Genomic DNA, 18,008 nt, shown 5'->3' with positions numbered 1-18,008 from the left:
CGCCCAATGCAGGGATCGAACTCACAACCCCCAAGATCAAAAAATATGTATTTTTTAAAGATTTTATTTGTAAGTAATCTCTACGCCCAATGCAGGGATCAAACTCACAACCCCCAAGATCAAAAGTCCCACGTTCTACTGACTGAGCCAGTCAGGCGCCCCTCCCCAAAATATAATCTTAATTTTTCTTGGTTTCTCCAAACCACCCTTAATCTACCTCCTCTTCAATCTTCCTCCAGTCTTCTCTTAGCCTGCTCCAATTTCTCCTTCTGTTTCAACCAAATTTTCTCAACACTTTGCCCAAATCCTTATTTTTCCTCAAAATTCCCAGGTTTCCAACCTCTCACTTTATTTTTCCCTAAATCCATTCCTTGATTTTACTCAGGTCTTCCTAAATTCCCTCCAGGAATATCGCAAGTTCTTCCCTTAATTTCCCCCAGGTCCCTCCCTCAGAACTGCTAAATTTGACCCTTTGTTTCCTGTCCTCAATTCCCATCATCCCTTTGCTTTTCCATAAAAATTCCGAACTGTCCCATGAGCTCTCCTCAACTGTATCCTTTTGTCTCTTACCGCAGGCCCTCAAACCCTGACTTCTCCAACCCCTCCCTAACCCCCTTCCTTTGCAGGTCCCACTCCCAGGCACTCGCCAGCCCGACTCATAGAGCCCGCAATCGATCCCTCCCTCTGATTGGCTGGGTGCGCCATTTTCGGAACACACTCCCTGCTTCCCCATTGGTTCCCCCAGCCAAGTCCCCGCCCCACTTCCTCCCTAAAGCGCCCCGGCTATCTGCGACTCACACCGATCCTTCCCGACCCCCAGAGGCTGCGTGTCTGCGATCCCATCGCGAGCCTTAGTGGGAGAGGCCTTCTGCTGTCTCTTGCTCCTTGCTTCCTGGGTGTTGACAGGAACCCTGAAGGCTGAGACAGCAGAGCAGGCTTCAATCTGGGGGCTCATGGAGATCCGGTCACTTACCGACTTGGGCGCCGCCATCTTGCCAGGCTACGTAACCGGAAGGGGCCGGTTTTTCTTAGTCCACCCGCTTGATTGAGCCTGAGACTACTTTTCCTAGGGTGCCGGCCTCTCTATTTTTCCGACTCTCCTCTTAAAGGCACACGCACTTTTTACTCCGGTTTAGGGATTCCTCCCACTGCCATTTCCATGGTCCTTACAATCAGACTCTGCAGGCTTTTCCTAGGAGATAGCGGTTAGTCCTTCCTGGTAGACTGGTAGAGTACCCTTCCTCCGACTGTACTCACAGTCCCCGTGAGCTGCTCTCTTCCTCCAGTTTTCATACTGACTAGGGAACTGAGTCATTCTTTACACCAGGATCAGGGAAGGAAAAGGTCTAGTGGGTGGTGCGGTTAGACTTCAGGATAAGAGAGATGAGGTCTCAAGACAAGTACTGTGATGTGTCTACAATTTCAGTTTGGAGTTCAACTCCATCTCTCAGTGTGAAGATTGAGTATGAAGTCTTGTGGATAGAATTATTTAAGTGTTTACTGAGTATCTAGCACGTGGCCCACACTGTTTTGGGTACTGGGGTTACTATGGTGAAAGACCAAGCCCTTATCTCAGGGAGTCAACATTCCATGGCTGAGAAAGGATTGACAAGAAACAAAAGAATAAGCAAGATAATTTTAGGTAACTCGTTTGATAAGAGGCAAATAACAACAGGCAATATAATAGGCAGTGACTAGGGAGTCAGGACATGAGTAAAAAGTCCTCTCTGAAGACGAGGTATTTAAGTGGAGATGAAGGATAAGAAGGAAACAGCCATTCAAAGATCTAGGGGAAAGGTGTTCCAGGCAGCTGTAACAGCCAGTGCAAAGGCCCAGGGGTGGGAACCAGCTATCAGAGAGAAGTAGGAGACTAGGTCAGAGTGGCGGGCAGGAAGTAGGAGACTAGGTCAGAGTGGCGGGCAGGAAGTGGACTGTGCCCTATTCCATTCTCAGGGGCATGTCATGATATGATTTACTTTTTTTTTTTTTTTTTGCGAATAAATAACAGGTTTAATGATCCATTTTTTTTGTACCCATAGCTACAGAGACATTATAATTCCGGGATATGCAACCATGCAACACAGACCAACTAGCCAATTCTAAACTAAACTTGGCTTCACAGGGTGCCTGGGTGGCTCAGTCGTTTGAGCGTCAGACTTATGCTCAGGTCATGATCTCACAGTTCGTGGGTGTGAGCCCCGCTTCAGACTGTGCTGACAGCTCTGGGCCTGGAGCCTGCTTCGGATTCTGTGTGTGTCTCTCTCTCTCTCTCTCTGCCCCTTCCCCACCCCCAATTGCACTCTGTCTGTCTCTCTCAAAAATAAACATAAAAAAAATTAAAAATAAGATAAAATAAACTTGGCTTCTTACAACTACCCTGTACGTGCTGCAGTCCAAAATGACCCTAATCTCACATGAAAAGTTGTTACAGGGGAACCAGGAACCTGGCTTTGTGGCCAAAAGTAAAAACGACAAGTGTAGCAACGGAAGTGGAAGTGTAGTAAACGGAAGTGTAGTAATTTGGTGGTTAGTTGGAACTCTGGTGCCCTTCACTGTGCTGCTTCATTCTTCTTACTCTTGTTTTTTTGTCCTCCTTCCGCCCATCCATGATAGCTCTCGGTAGGTTTGAGTAAGCCATCTGAAACTTGTTCACTTCTTCAGAGCTCCCACAGTGCTAATCTTTGCCATCAGTAGCTCTTAACAGACACTTGCTGTCTGAGGGCTCGCAACCCTCCGCAGAACTTTCCTTGGAATGGGTTTAGTCTGACCATCATACTTCTTTAGGGTGATCAGCACGCTGCATGACAAACAGCACTTCTAGAAGAATCTGGTCAGCTTCATCAGGAAGTGCTGGCTCTCCAGCAGCACCATGGCTCAGCATAAGGCCCAAGAAATTCCTGGTTTACATTTTAAAAAATTGTTTCTTTATTTATTTTGAGAGAGAGAGTGAGAGAGAGCCCAGGAGAGGGGCAGAAAGAGGGAGGGAGAGACAGAGTCCCAAGCAGGCTCCAGGCTGTCAGCAGAGATCCCAATGCAGGGCTCAAACTCCCGCACCGCGAGATCATGACCTGAGCCAAAGTCAGCTGCTTCGCTGATTGAGCCACACAGGTGCCCCTGATTTACATTTTTGTAAAAGATCATCTCTGCCGGGTGGAGAACAGACCTTAGGCAGTAAGGGTGGAAGTGGGGGCCAGCCAAGAGGCTACCGCAGTAGTCCAAGCAAGAGGGGAATGGAGACAGGAGCAGGGATGGGGCAATGGAAAATGGTGAGAAGTGCTCAGATTATGAGTCTGTTTTGAAGGTTGAGACAATAGCTCAGGAAACTAAAAGGATGGGAAGGCCAATTATGGAGACAGGGAGACTGGGAAAGTGATAGATTTGAAAGGGCAAGTGCGGCGGGCTGAAGAGAGCCCCCCACTCCACACGCACCCCTCCAAAATTCATGCCCTGATCCCTGGAACTTGTGAATCTGTTATTTTATATGGTAAAAGGAAGGCACGATTAAGTTAAGAATCTTGAGACAGGGCGATTATTCTGGATGATCAAGATGGGCCCAATGCAATGACAAGGGTCCTGTTAGCTAGAAGGCAGGGGGTCAGTCAGTAGGAGATGTGACGGTGGATGCAAGAGTGATTCAAAGAAGCCAAGGAATGTGGTGGCTTCTGGAAGCTGGGAAAGCCTAGGAAATGGATTCTCCCCTAGAGCCTCCAGAAGGAGCCCAGCCTTGTGGACCCATTTTAGACTTCTGGCCCGCAGAACTACACTAACTGTGCGTTGGTTTAAGCCACAAAGTGGTACTTTGTTACAGCGGCAGCAGGAAACTAACACAACAGGGTAGGTCCCAGTTGAGAGCTGTGTTGACCATATTCACCTTGAGACGCCTGAGATGTCTAGGTGGAGATGCTGAGTAGGCGTCTGGAGCTCAGTATGGAGGTCAGACTGGGGTCTGAGACCTGGGAGCCATGGGTGTGCAGGTGGAATTCAAACCCTGGGCCTGAGAGAGGGACTCTAGCAGAGGGAGGCCCACACCCCAGTCTTTTCCATGGCAGGGCCCACGCTGATAGCGATGGACTCTGTGGGCAAGTCAGGGATCAGCAGCGCCCACTGCTCAGCTGTGGGCCAGCAGCCTGGACCCTGTGGCACCTCAGCTGAGGCATCGTGGCCTGGAAGCCACCCCTGGCTCCTCAGGCACACTAACTGGAAAGCCCTGGGGTGGCCCAAGTGGGGAAGACAAGGTCCAAGCCGGAGAATGCAGAGGAAGTGTGGAGGCTGAGGAGGAGCAGTGGGAGGGACACAGGAGGGGATGGGACAGATGAGGCCAGGCATCCACTGACCACAGCACCCACGAGGGGTTAGGCCTGAGAAGGGCTCAAGAAGGGTGGGGGTTTTGGCATCCGCCAGAGGGGGTGTGGCTGGGCCCTTGTGAGCAGAGCTGAGGTTAGACTTTAGAAGGAAGAAAACCCCCATGAGGCTGCCAGTTCTTACCAGAGAGTGGACTTTGGAATTATGTCCCAGGCACCTGCTCCCCCCATCCCCCGCTCTTTGCTCCCTTCCCCCCCCCCCCCACTTCCCCTACCAGCTCCTCAGGGGACTGGGTCAATCTGGACCTTGTCACTTTCTGCTCCTGGCTGCCACTACTCAGAGACTATGGAACTGTGGAGGCAACTGAGGCAGGCGGGACTGGTGCCCTCAGGACTGGGCCCACTTCCCCGCGCCCTGAGGGCCCCCCCGCCAGTGAGGAGAGCTGGCCAGACCCTCTTGTTCCCAGGAGTAGACACTGCAGGTGCCAGGGAGAGTCTGCTGTGGATCTTGGAGGAGCTGGTGAGTGAGGGGTTTGGAAGGGCAAGAGATGGGGGCAGGTGGGGGTGGGGACGGAGAACTCCTGGGTGAATGGGAATGAATAAAATTGCAAAGGGGCCAGAGATTGAAGGGCAGAAATTAATAGACAAGAAAAAAAAAAAAGGAATTAAGAGACAAGTATAGAGAAACAAGCAGAGAGAGAGAGACAGAGACAAAGAAAGACCCAAAGAGTGAGAGTCAGGAGTAGAGAGAGACTGAGACACAGAGACTCAGAAAAAGAGAGACAGAGATAGAAAGCAGAGATTGAGAGCAACAGAGACAGAGACTCAAATTAAATCTGAGACAGAGAGATGGAGACAGGCAAAGGCAGGGGCAGAGAAATAGAGACAGACAGAAAGGGATATGGAAAGACATAGAGACAGACAAGGGGGGGACAGAGAACAAATTCAGGTAACAAAAGAAAGACACACAATAAGGGAGGCACAAAGATTCAGAGACACACAGAGAGACAGTGAAGGATAATGAAATAGAGACAAAGACAGGGGGAGACAGAGGCAGAGATCCAGAGACCCTGGGAGAAGCAGGCTGGCAGTCAGGATCCAGGACACCGGGAGGACCCCGCCCAGGTGCTGCAGGCCTGGATTGTTAAAGAAAAGCTTACTTGTGACTTGTATTAAAGACGGTAAAGTGATAGGTGTAGGGACCACTTCAGTGGGGGAGAGATGAGGGCTCAGCTCTGAACACAGTAGGGGCAAGTGGAAATTTCTAGTGAAGGAGCGAGTGGGGGTCAGTGGATGGAAAATCTAAGTGAAAGCATCAGGGGGAAGAGGGGCATCTGGCTCCACCTAGCGACTAACTGGATTCTTGCTGGAGACAGGCCAGGGAGATGAGACGTGAGCTGGGCAAGGGATGGGGCTCGAGGAACCAGATCAGATAGCGGGAGTGATCAGTCAGGAGATTCTTGGTAAAACTGGATTTACGAGGAAACGCACAGATAGGCCCAGAGAGGATTTAGGAGCTTAGCTGAACTTTGGTCAAGCAAAGAATCTTCTCCAGGACTCCAGCAGGTTGGGGGGGGGGGCACGCTGACCCCCTGCCCTCCGGGGCGGGGTGCCCATGACTTCCCCTTCCCACTGGCAGGGGCGCCTCCGCCAAGTGGACGTCCAGCTGCTGGGCCAGCTGTGCAGCCTGGGGCTGGAGATGGGGGCTCTGCGGGAGGACCTGGTCACCTTCCTGGAAGAGGAGGAGAGCCTCATGGAGGAAGAGGAGGACGAGGAAGAGCCCGAGGGGAAGCAGGAGGAGGGACACTTGGGGGTCTCCTTCTCAGCCCCAGGCCACCGACTCCCGGACTTTGAGATGACGATCTGAGACCCTGCCAGGTGCTTCTGATTGACACACGAACGAGATGCAAATTTATGCAAAGGAGAGGGGATTTGCGGGTCAACTCAACCTGCCGACACAGATTTGGAATCAACACCTGTTCCTTAAGCAAATACATTCTCTGAAGCAAATACAATCTCTGCACAGAGATTGAGGGGCTGGCCCGGGACTGTGTTTGCAGGCGAGGTGGGAGGTTTGCAGAGAAACTGTAGGTGTATTTGCAGGTGGGTTGCAGGGGAGACGTGGGTCTTTGCAAACAGGATGGAGATGCTGGCAGGTGGGCAAGGCTGCCCAGTATGGCGCCCCCCCCCCGCCCACAAGTGGCTGTTGAAACATGGCTGGTCTGAAGTGAGGTGCGTGGGACACGGAACTACAGATCGAATTTCGAAGGCTTCCTATGATCAAAAGAATATTTAAGACATTTCAACAATCTAAAAATTTTGTTGAGATGCTATTTTCTGCATAATGGGATAAATAAACATATTACTAAAATTAGTTTCTCCTGTGTATTTGAAAATTTTTTTAATGTGGTAAAATGTATATAATGAGTTACCATTTTAGCCAAATTATTTTTTATTAAAAAATTTTTTTTAACATTTATTTATTTTTGACAGAGAGAGAGAGAGAGAGACAGAGCATGAGCCGGGGAGGAGCAGAGAGAAAGGGAGACACAGACTCTGAAGCAGGCTCCAGGCTCTGAGCTGTCAGCACAGAGCCTGACGTGGGGCTTGAACTCACAGACCTCGGGATCATGAACTGAGCCGAAGGTGGACGCTCAACTGACTGAACCACCCAGACACCCCCCAATTTTTTTTTTAATGATTATTTATTTTTGAGGGAGAGAGAAGAGAGAGTCAGAGCACGAGCAGGGGAGGGGCAGAGAAAGGGAGACACAGAATCCAAAGCAGGCTCCAGGTTCTGAGCTGTCAGCACAGAGCCCGATGTGGGGTTAGAACTCATGAACCGTGAGATCATGACCTTGAGCCGAAGTCGGGCGCTTCACCCAGACGCCGCTGTCAGAATCTCCTTCCTTTTTGTGGCTGAATAATATTCCATTGTAGAAACACGCCACATTTTGTTTATCCACATTTCTGTCAATGGGCTCTTGGATTGTTTCCACCCTTTGGCAACTGTGAATAACATTGCTGTGAACGAGGATGTGCAAATATCTGTTCAAGTCCCTGCTGTCGATTCTTTTGGGGATATACCCAGAAATGGAATTGCTGGATCCTGTGGTAATTCCGTGTTCGAGTTTTCTGAGGAACCCGCAGACTGTTCTGCACAGCAGCTGCACCATTTGATGTCCCCACCAGCCATGTGCGAGGGTTCCAACTTCTTTCCATCCTCACCAATGCTTATTTTCTTTTTCTTTTCATCCTAATGGATGGGAGGTGGTATCTCATTATGGTTTTGATTTGTGTTTCCCTAATGATTAATGATTTTGAGCATCTTTTCGTGTGCTTGTCTGTTTTACATTTATTTATTTATTTATTTATGTAGTTAGAGCCTGTGTGAGGGGAGGGGAGGGGCAGAAGGAGGGAAAGACTCTTATGCAGACTCCACAGCCACCATGGAGACTGGCTGCAGGCTCCATCTCATGCCTGTGAAATCATGACCTGGGTGGAAATCAAGGCTTGGACACTTAACCGACTGAACCACCCAGGTACCCCTTTTTTATTATTTTTTCAAAGTATTGTTTTAGTTTTTATTTATTTTTGAGACAGGGTGGGGGGAGGGTCGGAGAGAGGCAGACACAGAATCCTAAGCGGGCTCCAGGCTCTGAGCTGTCAGCACAGAGCCCGATGTGGGGCTCGAACTCACAGACTGCAAGATCATGACCTGGTTGGATGCTCAACCGACTGAGCCACCCAGGTGCCCCTATTTTTTTTTAAAGATTTTATTTTTCAGTAGCCTCTACACCCAATGTGGGGCTTGAAGCTCCAACCCTGAGATCATGAGTCACCTGCTCCACTGATGAGCCAGCCAGGTGCTCCTTTTTACATTTTTATTTTTTCAAGTTTATTTATTTTGAGAGAGACAGAGACAGTGTGAGTGGGAGAGGGGCAGAGAGAGAGAGAGGGAGAGAATGAGAATCCCAAGCCGGCTGTGCACGGTCAGCACAGAGCCCAATGCGGGACTCGAACTCACAAGCCGAGAGATCATGACCTGAGCTGAAATCAAGAGTCAGACGCTCAACCGACTGAACCACCCAGGCGCCTCACATTTTTACATATATTTTTTTAAATTTTTATTTATTTTTGAGGTGGGGGGGAGAGGGGCAGAGAGAGAAGGAGACACAGAATCCGAAGAAGGCTCCAGGGTCTGAGCTGTCAGCAGCCGTCAGAGCCTGACGTGGGGCTCAAACTCACAAACCGCAAGATCATGACCTGAGCTGAAGTCGGACGCTCAACCCACTGAGCCACGCAGGCGCCCCACCTATTTACATTTTTAAATATGACGGCTAGAAAATTGAAAATCACGATCAAATCTCCCGTTTTTTTACTACATGTCACTATTTCAGACGTTCGTTAAATGGAATGTGGGTGTGAGCACAAGGGCAGCGAGGGTTTCTAGGTGTTTCAGAGCTCCACCTGCAGGAGGCAGATATCTGTGGATGGCGGCCGAGGAGAGAAGTCCCCCTTGCTCATGTCCCTATTCCTGAGGTCTACGTTTGCAGAAAGGATGCCTATGTCAGCAGTGGGAGGGCTCCCGCCTAAGTAGAGACATCTCTTCAGGGGAGACATTTGGATGCTCATAAGATCATTACTCCCGGCGAAGACAAACACACGCTCACGTTTTTGTAATTCTTCATCAAAACACTTTCTATTGGGAGTGAGGATGTTCCCAGAGAAGTGATATGTTGGCGGAAGAGGTGCTGAGTCCCTGTCCGTGGGGATTTCCTCCTTAGAAAAACCTGCTGCTTTTTGTCCAGGGGAGTCCTGCAAGACTGGGAAGGGGGGAGGTACAGGGAGATTAAGGGGTTCAGGCTCCATCCCCAAACTGATCCTTCTTTGCCAACCTTAGCCAGGTCTGCGGCTGCGGGGAAATCTGCTGTGGGGGTGGGGGGAGAGCATTGAAAGTCAGACCCCAGCACCCAGGGAAGGAGAAAGACACCCCAAGAGCATACAAAGGAGCAGAGTTCCTCTCCCTCATGAGATACTCTAGAGAGAGGCTGAGGACGGTCTGGGGTCTCTCGAAAGCTCTGTCCAGGCTGTGCGAGTCAGATGACTCAGATCACCAAAAGCTGGAAGAGGAAAGAAACGGAATCTCTCCTAGACTCTCTGGGGGGAATGTGGTCCTGCTGATACTTTGATTTTGGATTCCTGGCCCCCAGAACTGTTGCAGAACAAACTTCCTCTTGTTTGAAGCTACCAAGTGTGTGGTAATTTGTTACGGCAGCCACAAGCTGCCAAACTAATGCAGTGTCCCCCTCCGAGGCAAGAAGACCACCCCCCCAATAGAAACAGGGAGATATGTCTTCCCAGCACTAGCTCCCTAATCCCTCAGATCCTGTGGGGCCCTGAGGAGACGCCTAATGCCTACGGCTGTCACATCCCCAGCACCCACCCCCACCACGCCCCCGCCACTGCATTCCCCATCCTGTTCTTGGCTTGAGCCCATTGTGCACAAGGACAGTCACTAACTCTATCATCCCTCCTGGATTCAGACACAGGCACCTTCTGTGCAAAAGGGCCTCCCTCACCCCTGGGCCCTAGTATCTTCTGGAAGAACAGGACCCGGGTTCAGAGTGAGGAGCTCCTATTGTCACCTCCAGTGGGGATCGGCTAGGGGATGGTTTTTACAGCCTTTTTTTTTTTTTTTTTTAATGTATATAATTTATTGTCAAATTGGCTTACATACAACACCCAGTGCTCATCCCAACAAGTGCCCTCCTCAATGCCCATCACCCATTTTCCCTTCTCCCCCACCCCCCCATCCACCCTCAGTTTGTTCTCTGTATTTAAAAGTCTCTTGTGGTTTGCCTACCTCCCTCTCTGTATCTATTTTTTCCCTTTCCCTTCCCCCATGGTCTTCTGTTAAGTGTCTCAAGATCCACATATGAATGAAAACATATGATATCTGTCCTTCTCTGACTTATTTCACTCAGCATAATACCTTCCAGTTTCATCCACATTGCTGCAAATGGCACGATTTCATTCTTTCTCATTGCCAAGTAGTATTCCATTGTATATATAAACCACATCTTCTTTATCCATTCATCAGTTGATGGACATGTAGGCTCTTCCCATAATTTGGCTATTGTTGAAAGCGCTGCTATAAACATTGGGGTACACGTGCCCCTATGCATCAGCACTCCTGTGTCCCTTGGGTAAATTCCTAGTATTGCTATTGCTGGGTCATAGGGTAGATCTATTTTTAATTTTTTGAGGAACCTCCACACTGTTTTCCAAAACAGCTGCACCAGTTTGCATTCCCACCAACAGTGCAAGAGGTTTCCCGTTTCTCCACATCCTCACCAGCATCTGTTGTTTCCTGATTTGTTATTTTAGCCACTCTGACCAGTGTGAGGTGGTATCTCGGTGTGGCTTTGATTTGTATTTCTCTGATGATGAGTGATGTTGATCATCTTTTCATGTGTCTGTTGGCCATCTGGATGTCTTCTTTGGAAAAGTGTCTATTCATGTCTTCTGCCCATTTCTTCACCGGATTATTTGTTTTTCAGGTGTTGAGTTTGGTAAGTTCTTTATAGATTTTGGATACTAGCCCTTTGTCTGATATGTCGTTTGCAAATATCTTTTCCCATTCCATCAGTTGCCTTTCAGTTTCGTTGATTGTTTCCTTTGCAGTGCAGAAGCTTTTTATCTTGATGAGGTCCCAGTAGTTCATTTTTGCTTTTAATTCCCTTGCCTTTGGAGATGTGTCGAGTAAGAAATTGCTGTGTACAGCCTCTTTTTTGAGGGTAATTACAGATCTTTATATAGTCAATGTGTTTCATTGATTCTTTTGATGCTGGAATCATCTCCAATTTGGTCATTGATTGGGCCAGAGCAAAATGTCAGGTGACATTTTCAAAAGAAAGAAAATTCTCCCATGGGGGAATAAGACAGTCAGGTCTCACCATTTCTGTAGGCTTTTTTTATATCTAGAGTTGATGTGGAATTCATATGGAGGATGAGCACAGCCATTTGCCCTGTGAGGCAGGGCTGGCTTCACAGGTTAGCAATCTGTGCAATCACACACTTAGAAGGGCCTGAACTGTCTCTAAAACTCTGCTTTTGGCATCCTGAGATTACTAATTAGTTTTGAACAAGAAGTCCTGCATTTTCACTTTATGTTGCATCCTGCCATTTATGTAGCTGGTTGCCCAAGGAGTGACCATGGATTGATGGGCTCTTGTAAGAAGACAGGTTGAGGCACCAGGGGCTGCAATATGTACTGTAGCCACCAGAGGGCGGCAGCACCCCAAGGTAACCTGGGGAGATGGGAAGGCGCACCAACATTTTGCCTTTTTCTTCTCTGTGTCCTTGTTGGTCTCTAAATGTCCCCCCCCCCCCCACCTTCTCTGTAGCTCTCAGCGGAATGTTTTCCAGCCCGAAGGTACTTTAGAGATACACATTTTTAAAAATTTGTTTTTAAATTTTACTTTAGAGAGAGTGTAAGTGGGAGAGAGGGGCAGAGGGAGAGAGAGAGACTCTCTCAGACTTGGGGCTCGAACCCACATTCTTAGGATCATGACCAGAGCTGAAGTCAAGAATCGGATGCTCAACCGACCAGGCCGCCCAAGCACACCAGAATACACATTTACAATTTCACAATCCAAGGTGGGAAGCAGGGTGATCACAACTGTCTGACTCAAATATGAATAGCATTAAATAGATATAATAAGGTCTGTGCTAAACTTTGGTCTTAGGATAGTACTGCAGAGACGGGGAAGGGAAAAGTGTGTGTGTCATGGTGATGGGGAAGAAAGTACTTCAGTTCCCATTTTCTAAGAGGGAAGTGAAAAATCACTAAGTAGCCTCAGAGCATGTTGAGCAGAGATGACTGGGGTTCCATCCAGGGGAGCTGGTGCTGTTCCAGGGAGATCTACCCAGCATGGCCCCTGACAGAGAAGTCAGGTCTTTTCTGGGATCACCTTGAGACAGAACACACAGCAACACAGGGCTTATCAGGGCAATGTCTAGCATGGTCAGCAATACAAGAAAGAACATCTGATGGCAGGGAGCCAGAACTGTTGTGCTCACAGTGTGAATATCAGGACTAGAATAAAAATTGCCTTGTTCGAGCTGCAGTGGGATTGTGTAACAAATCCAGATGTCCCTGGGGTTGTAGGCCATCCACATCAAAATGATATCTCTGTTCTGGCCAAGCCTTACCCACCTGATTAAGATTCGTCCAAGAAGCCCAAACTTCTTAGGTCTTTGTCCATATGACATATGATGGGGACTGACCTTTTTCTCTATCTCTCACTGTTTTTTGAGTTAGGGGGATGGAATTAGAAACTCATGGGGCGCCTGGGTGGCTCAGTCGGTTAAGCGTCCGACTTCAGCTCGGGTCACGATCTCACGGTCCGTGAGTTCGAGCCCCGCGTCGGGCTCTGTACAGACAGCACAGAGCCTGGAGCCTACTTTGGATTCTGTGTCTCCCTCTCTCTCTGACCCTCCCCCGTTCGTGCTCTGTCTCTCTCTGTCTCAAAAATAAATAAACATTAAAATAAAAAAATAAAAAATAAAAACCCAACTCATAATCCTTGTTTGATTCATGACCCAGTATCATCACCAGTCTGTCAATGCCTGCCATCCTTTTTTACAGAAGTATTACTTATTTAATATTTTACTTATATATTTGGAGGCAGGCTCAAGTTGTAGCTTCCAGAAAGATCTCCATGTTGGGATTAGAGATAGAGATTGCTAGGGAAGCTGTTGCTACTTCCTGGAGAGAAAAACTGGAAAATCATGACTCTTTATTGGCCTCAGGCCACAGCACCTCTACAGCCTCTCAGTAGCAACAAGATTGGGAACCACTGGCTCCATTGGCCTGAGTGCCTGGAGGCACAATGTGCATCTCACAACCCACTCTGCTTTTCCACACACGTATGGCTCTGCTGTCAGTCAGTCTGGGAATTGATGTCTATAGCTTGTCAGGCTTTGATGGGCTTTCCAAGGGGATTGGAGGAGAATGAGATAAGTCAATCTGGGCATCTCTCCTAGGCCTCACTGGGGCATCTCCACAATGGAGACCCAAGACCTTCATTCCTCCCTCCTCCCAGCCTGACCCTCCCCAGGTCTTCCTCTTCTCAGTCAAGGTCAAGAGCATCCTTCAGGTGCTCAGTTCAGGAAACTTGGCATTACCTTTGATGCCTCCATTCCATCACCAAACCTGAGATCTGTCCACAAAATATAAATAGAATCCAAACCACCATCATTCCTAAGTAAGGGTATTGTGACAGTCTCCTGACTGGTCTTCCCATTGTCTCCTTGGGTACACTGTCCTGTACACCAATCTCCCCACTTAGGATCTCTGTTTCTCAGGGATGATTTCCTTCAAAACCCCAGGTCATTCTTCTTCTGTTCTAAGCCCTCCTGCTGTTCACATCTCAATCACACCAAAACCCAAAGTCCTCCCACAGCCCACAGGCCCTACATTGATGATACCTAGGGTGAGGATGGCCTGCTAGAAGACAAGAGTTTCTACCAGAAAGTCAATCAGCTCAACACTTTGGTTGAGAAAGTCTTGCAATGAAGAAAATGTCAGCTGAAAGAAACAGGGCACTTAGTGATGTGGCCCATCTACTGTGTGGCCCAAGCTCCTGAGCTCCTTGCAGATGACTCTTTGAGTGGCCCTGCCCCATCCACCCTGTTCCTGCCCTTCCTTCCCAAGCCATCGTACTCACCCGTGTGTTCCAGCCACAGTGGTTTCCTGACCCTCCCTCCACATTCAAGCCAGCTCCTGCCCCCGGGCATAGGTGCTTCTTGGAATAATCTTCGTGCAGAGATTTACATTACTGCTTCCTCCCTCTCTTCAGGTCTCACTCAGATGTCACCTCACCATGGCAGATTTCACTGAGCATCTTAGGGAAAGATCCCCTTGTGATACTCTCACTCATTCTCCTTCACCCTATTTTGTTTTCTGTTAGATGACCTAGAAGACAGAAATACTGCTTTTTTATATCTTTTCTTCCAGGTTTATTGAGTATAGTTGACAGTCAATATCGTCTCAGTCCAGGTGCACAACATCCTGATGTGATATATGTACATATTGTGAAATGATCTCTGCAAGAAGTGGAGCAAACCTGCACCACCTCACAGAGTTACAAACTTTTCTCTTAGTAACTTTCAAATGTGTAAGATGGTATTGTTAACTATAGTCACCATGCTGTACATTATGTCTGCAGGACCTACTTATCCGGAGGATTTTATCTTGTTACCACCTTTCCTCCTCCCCACCACCCCTGCCTCTCAGGCAAGGTAGCTATAAACTGTTCTCTTTAAGATTCCACATATAAGCGAGATAGTACAGTACCTGTCTTTCTGTGACTGACTGCTGCCACTCAGCACAGTGCCCTCAAGGTCCTTCCATGTTGTGGCAGATGGCAAGAGTTCCTTCTTATTTATGGCTGAATAATATTCCATTGTATAAGGTCCCACCTTTTCTTTATGCATTTAACACTTGATGGGCTTTTGCGTTGTTTCCCTGTCTTGGCTGTTGTGAATAAGGCTGCAGTCAACATGGGGGCTCAGATATTGTTTTGAAATAGTGATTTCATTTCTTTTGGAGAGACACCCAGAAGTGGAATTGTTACATCAGAAGGTAGTTCTATTTCTAATTTTTGGAGGACTCTCCATATTGTTTTCTACAGTGGTTGCACCAGTGCACATTCTGACCAACACTGCACAAGGCCTTCTTTTCCTCCACATTCTCCATATCACTTGCTCTCTCTTGTCTTTAGATACTGGCCACTCTAACTGTGGGGTGATTTTATTGGGGTTTTGGTTCGGTTTCCTGATGACTAATGATGTTGAGCACCTTTTAATGTAACTGTTGGCTAGCTGTATGTCTCCTTTGAGAAAATGCCTATTCAGCTGCTCTGCCCATATGAATAAGATCATTTGGGGGGTTAATTGCTTATGAGACATGTGGTTTGCAAATATTTTCTCCCATTTGGTAGGTCGCCTTTTCATTTTGTTGATTGTTTCTTTTTTTTGCAGAAGCTTTTTATTTATTTATTTTAATGTTTTTGAAGTACGTTTCACATCCAGAGCCCAACAGAGGCTCGAACTCATGACCCAGAGATCAAGACCTGACCTGAGCTGTGATCAAGAGTTGGACACTTTGCTGACTGAGCCACCCAGGTGCCCGTGCTGTGCAGAAGTTTTTAGTTTGTTGCTGTTGAACTTGCTTATTTTTTCTTTTTTTAATGTTTATATATTTTTATTTTGAAAGAGAGAGAGAGAGAGAATGAGGGAGGAGCAGAGAGAGAGGGAGGAGAGAATCCCAAGCAGGCTCTGCACCATCAGTGCAGAGCCTGATGAGGGGCTCGATCCCATGAACTGTGAGATCATGACCTGAGCTGAAATCAAGATTTGGATGCTTACCCAACTGAGCCACTCTGCACCCCCCACACTTGTTTATTTATCCTTTAACTGTTGATGCTTTTGGTGTGAAGTCCAAAAACTTATCACCAAGTCTGATGTCAAGGAGCTCACTGCCTTTGTTTTTTTCTTTCTTCTTCTTTTTTTAAGTTTATTTATTTATTTGAGAGAGACAGATAGTGCAAGTGGGGAAAGGGCAGAGAGTGGGGAGAGAGAGAATCCCCAGCAGGCTCCATGCTGCCAGCACAGAGCCCCACCCAGGGAGGGAACCTACAAAACTGTGGGATCATGACTCAGATGAAAACAAGAGTTGGACACTCAACCGACTGAGCCACCCAGGTGCCCCTGCCTGTGTTTTTTTTTTCTACTGGTTTTGTGGTTTGAGGTCTTACATTCAAGATTGTAATCTGATTTGAGTGAATGTTTGTCTATGGTGTAGCTAGTGGTCTAGTTTCATTCTTCTGGATGTGGCCGTCCAGTTTTCCTAACACCACTTATTGGAGAGATGGCCCTGTCTCTACTTTATATTCTTAGCTGCTTTACCATTAACTAATTAATTTCAAACATTAACCCATTGCCCTTTTAGGACATACTTTTTCCACCACAAGTTGGTTTGAGGTGAAACCACTCAGATTGAGAAACTGTGTAAGAAGCCAATCGTGCTCAAATTAGAGAAGCTGTAGACTTTTCACACTCAAGATGATGTAGCACCCTCCTGTTACAGCCACACGTCAAAGAGCGGACAATATTGGAGCAGTTGCTCCAAGAGACTGAAAACACCATCAGGATCTGGCCCTTTCATCTTTTTTTTTTTTTTTACATTTATTTATTTTTGAGAGACAGAGAGAGACAGAGCACAAGTGGGGAGGGGCAGAGAGAGAAGGAGACACAGAATCTGAAGCAGGCTCCAGGCTCTGAGCTGACAGCACAGAGTCTGACGTGGGGCTCGAACTCACAAACCCCAAGATCATGACCTGAGCCGAAGTCAGACACTTAACCAACTGAGCCACCCAGGCACCCCATGAGAGGCTGATGTTTAAATGCTTCCTTTTGATGATGAGGCAAAAGAGCCAGAACAATGCAGGCTGCCCATCCCCAGGTGAGCCTCAGGAGAGATGTTCCCACTAGGTGGTTGTTCCCCTCACACCCTGTCCCCTCCATGGTCTCTCCTGAGCCAGGGTCCTTCCTCTGGGACTTCAGATTCATCACATCCCTGCATCCCTGCCCATGTGTACCTGGCAGGTGTCTCAGCCCACCAGCAGGCAGGGATGCTGGGGCTTTGTGGACCCAAGCTGCAAAGGCTCCTAGATAAAGGGAAGGTCAGTTTAACAAGCCCAGGGCTACTGAGCCCAGTGTGGGCCCCACAGCCCAGGGCTGCATGAGGGTCAAAAATGGAGAAGAAATCCAGTGTCTTAATGTGATTCCCTAAGGTAGCTTGAATCCAGAATGATGGCAGTCCCAAGAGCACCATCTGGCTCTCTGGGGTAAGGATGGGTGATTTTCCAAGATCAGTTGCTCTGGAACCATTTCCTGTGATTTGAAGTTCTCACCTGCTCTGAGGGGTGGGGGGCCCTCGATGCCCTATCCTGGGGCTTGTGAGTGGAAGGAAAGTCATCAAGAGGCATTTTCTGTTCGCTTTGAAAAATGTTCTCTTAGGGGAGGGGAAGAAAAAAAAAAGAGGTTAGAGAGGGAGAGAGCCAAAGCATAAGAGACTCTTAAAAACTGAGAACAAACTGAGGGTTGATGGGGGGGTGGGAGGGAGGGGAGGCTGGGTGATGGACATTGAGGAGGGCACCTGTTGGGATGAACACTGGGTGTTGTATGGAAACCAATTTGACAATAAATTTCATATACAAAAATTTAAAAAAAAATTAAAAAAAATAAAACCTGAGAATAAACTGAGGGTTGATGGGGGGATGGGAGGGAGGCGGGAGGGTGGGTGATGGGCATTGAGGAGGGCACCTGTTGGGAGGAGCACTGGGTGTTGTATGGAAACCAATTTGACAATAAACTTCATATTTAAAAGAAAATGTTCTCTTAGCCTTAACCATCTCTTAATGCCGTGGGAGACTCCTCTCTCTTGTGCTGCTGCAGGCCACATGCTTCACCTTGAGGGCGCTAATTCAGCTGAATATCTTCAGAAAAGGCAAAGGGTTTCTTAAATATAAGGGGGAACTTCAACAGACACAGAGAGAACCTGAGTTAGAAGGTTCCCAACCTGCTCAACTCTGGTGTCTGCCTCCTCATCCCCAGCCCTCATTTTTCCTTTTTTAT

The 18,008-nt window shown here is 47.9% G+C and overlaps 2 protein-coding genes across 2 annotated transcripts in view; one reads left to right on the top strand and one right to left on the bottom strand.

Annotated features, from left to right (window-relative positions):
* DMAC2 (distal membrane arm assembly component 2) overlaps window positions 1–1,890 on the bottom strand; it is a 6,463-nt gene extending 4,573 nt beyond the window's left edge. Inside the window, exon 1 of the mRNA XM_049621276.1 lies at window positions 974–1,890. Coding sequence (XP_049477233.1) covers window positions 974–991 — 18 coding nt within the window. The 5' untranslated portion in view covers window positions 992–1,890. The remainder of the gene's footprint in view (window positions 1–973) is intronic.
* A 2,701-nt stretch (window positions 1,891–4,591) lies between these two features.
* ERICH4 (glutamate rich 4) lies at window positions 4,592–6,645 on the top strand. The gene is made up of 2 exons (XM_049621279.1): window positions 4,592–4,821; window positions 5,941–6,645. The coding sequence occupies exons 1-2, from the start codon at window positions 4,648–4,650 to the stop codon at window positions 6,166–6,168; spliced, it is 402 nt and encodes a 133-aa protein (XP_049477236.1). The 5' UTR covers window positions 4,592–4,647; the 3' UTR covers window positions 6,169–6,645.
* The last annotated feature ends 11,363 nt before the right edge of the window (window positions 6,646–18,008 follow it).

Source organism: Panthera uncia, assembly GCF_023721935.1.
Source record: "Panthera uncia isolate 11264 chromosome E2 unlocalized genomic scaffold, Puncia_PCG_1.0 HiC_scaffold_19, whole genome shotgun sequence".
NCBI classification, from domain to species: domain Eukaryota; kingdom Metazoa; phylum Chordata; class Mammalia; order Carnivora; family Felidae; genus Panthera; species Panthera uncia.
The sequence above is the reverse complement of the archived record's forward strand: the minus strand, read 5'-3'. Positions and strand labels throughout refer to the sequence as shown.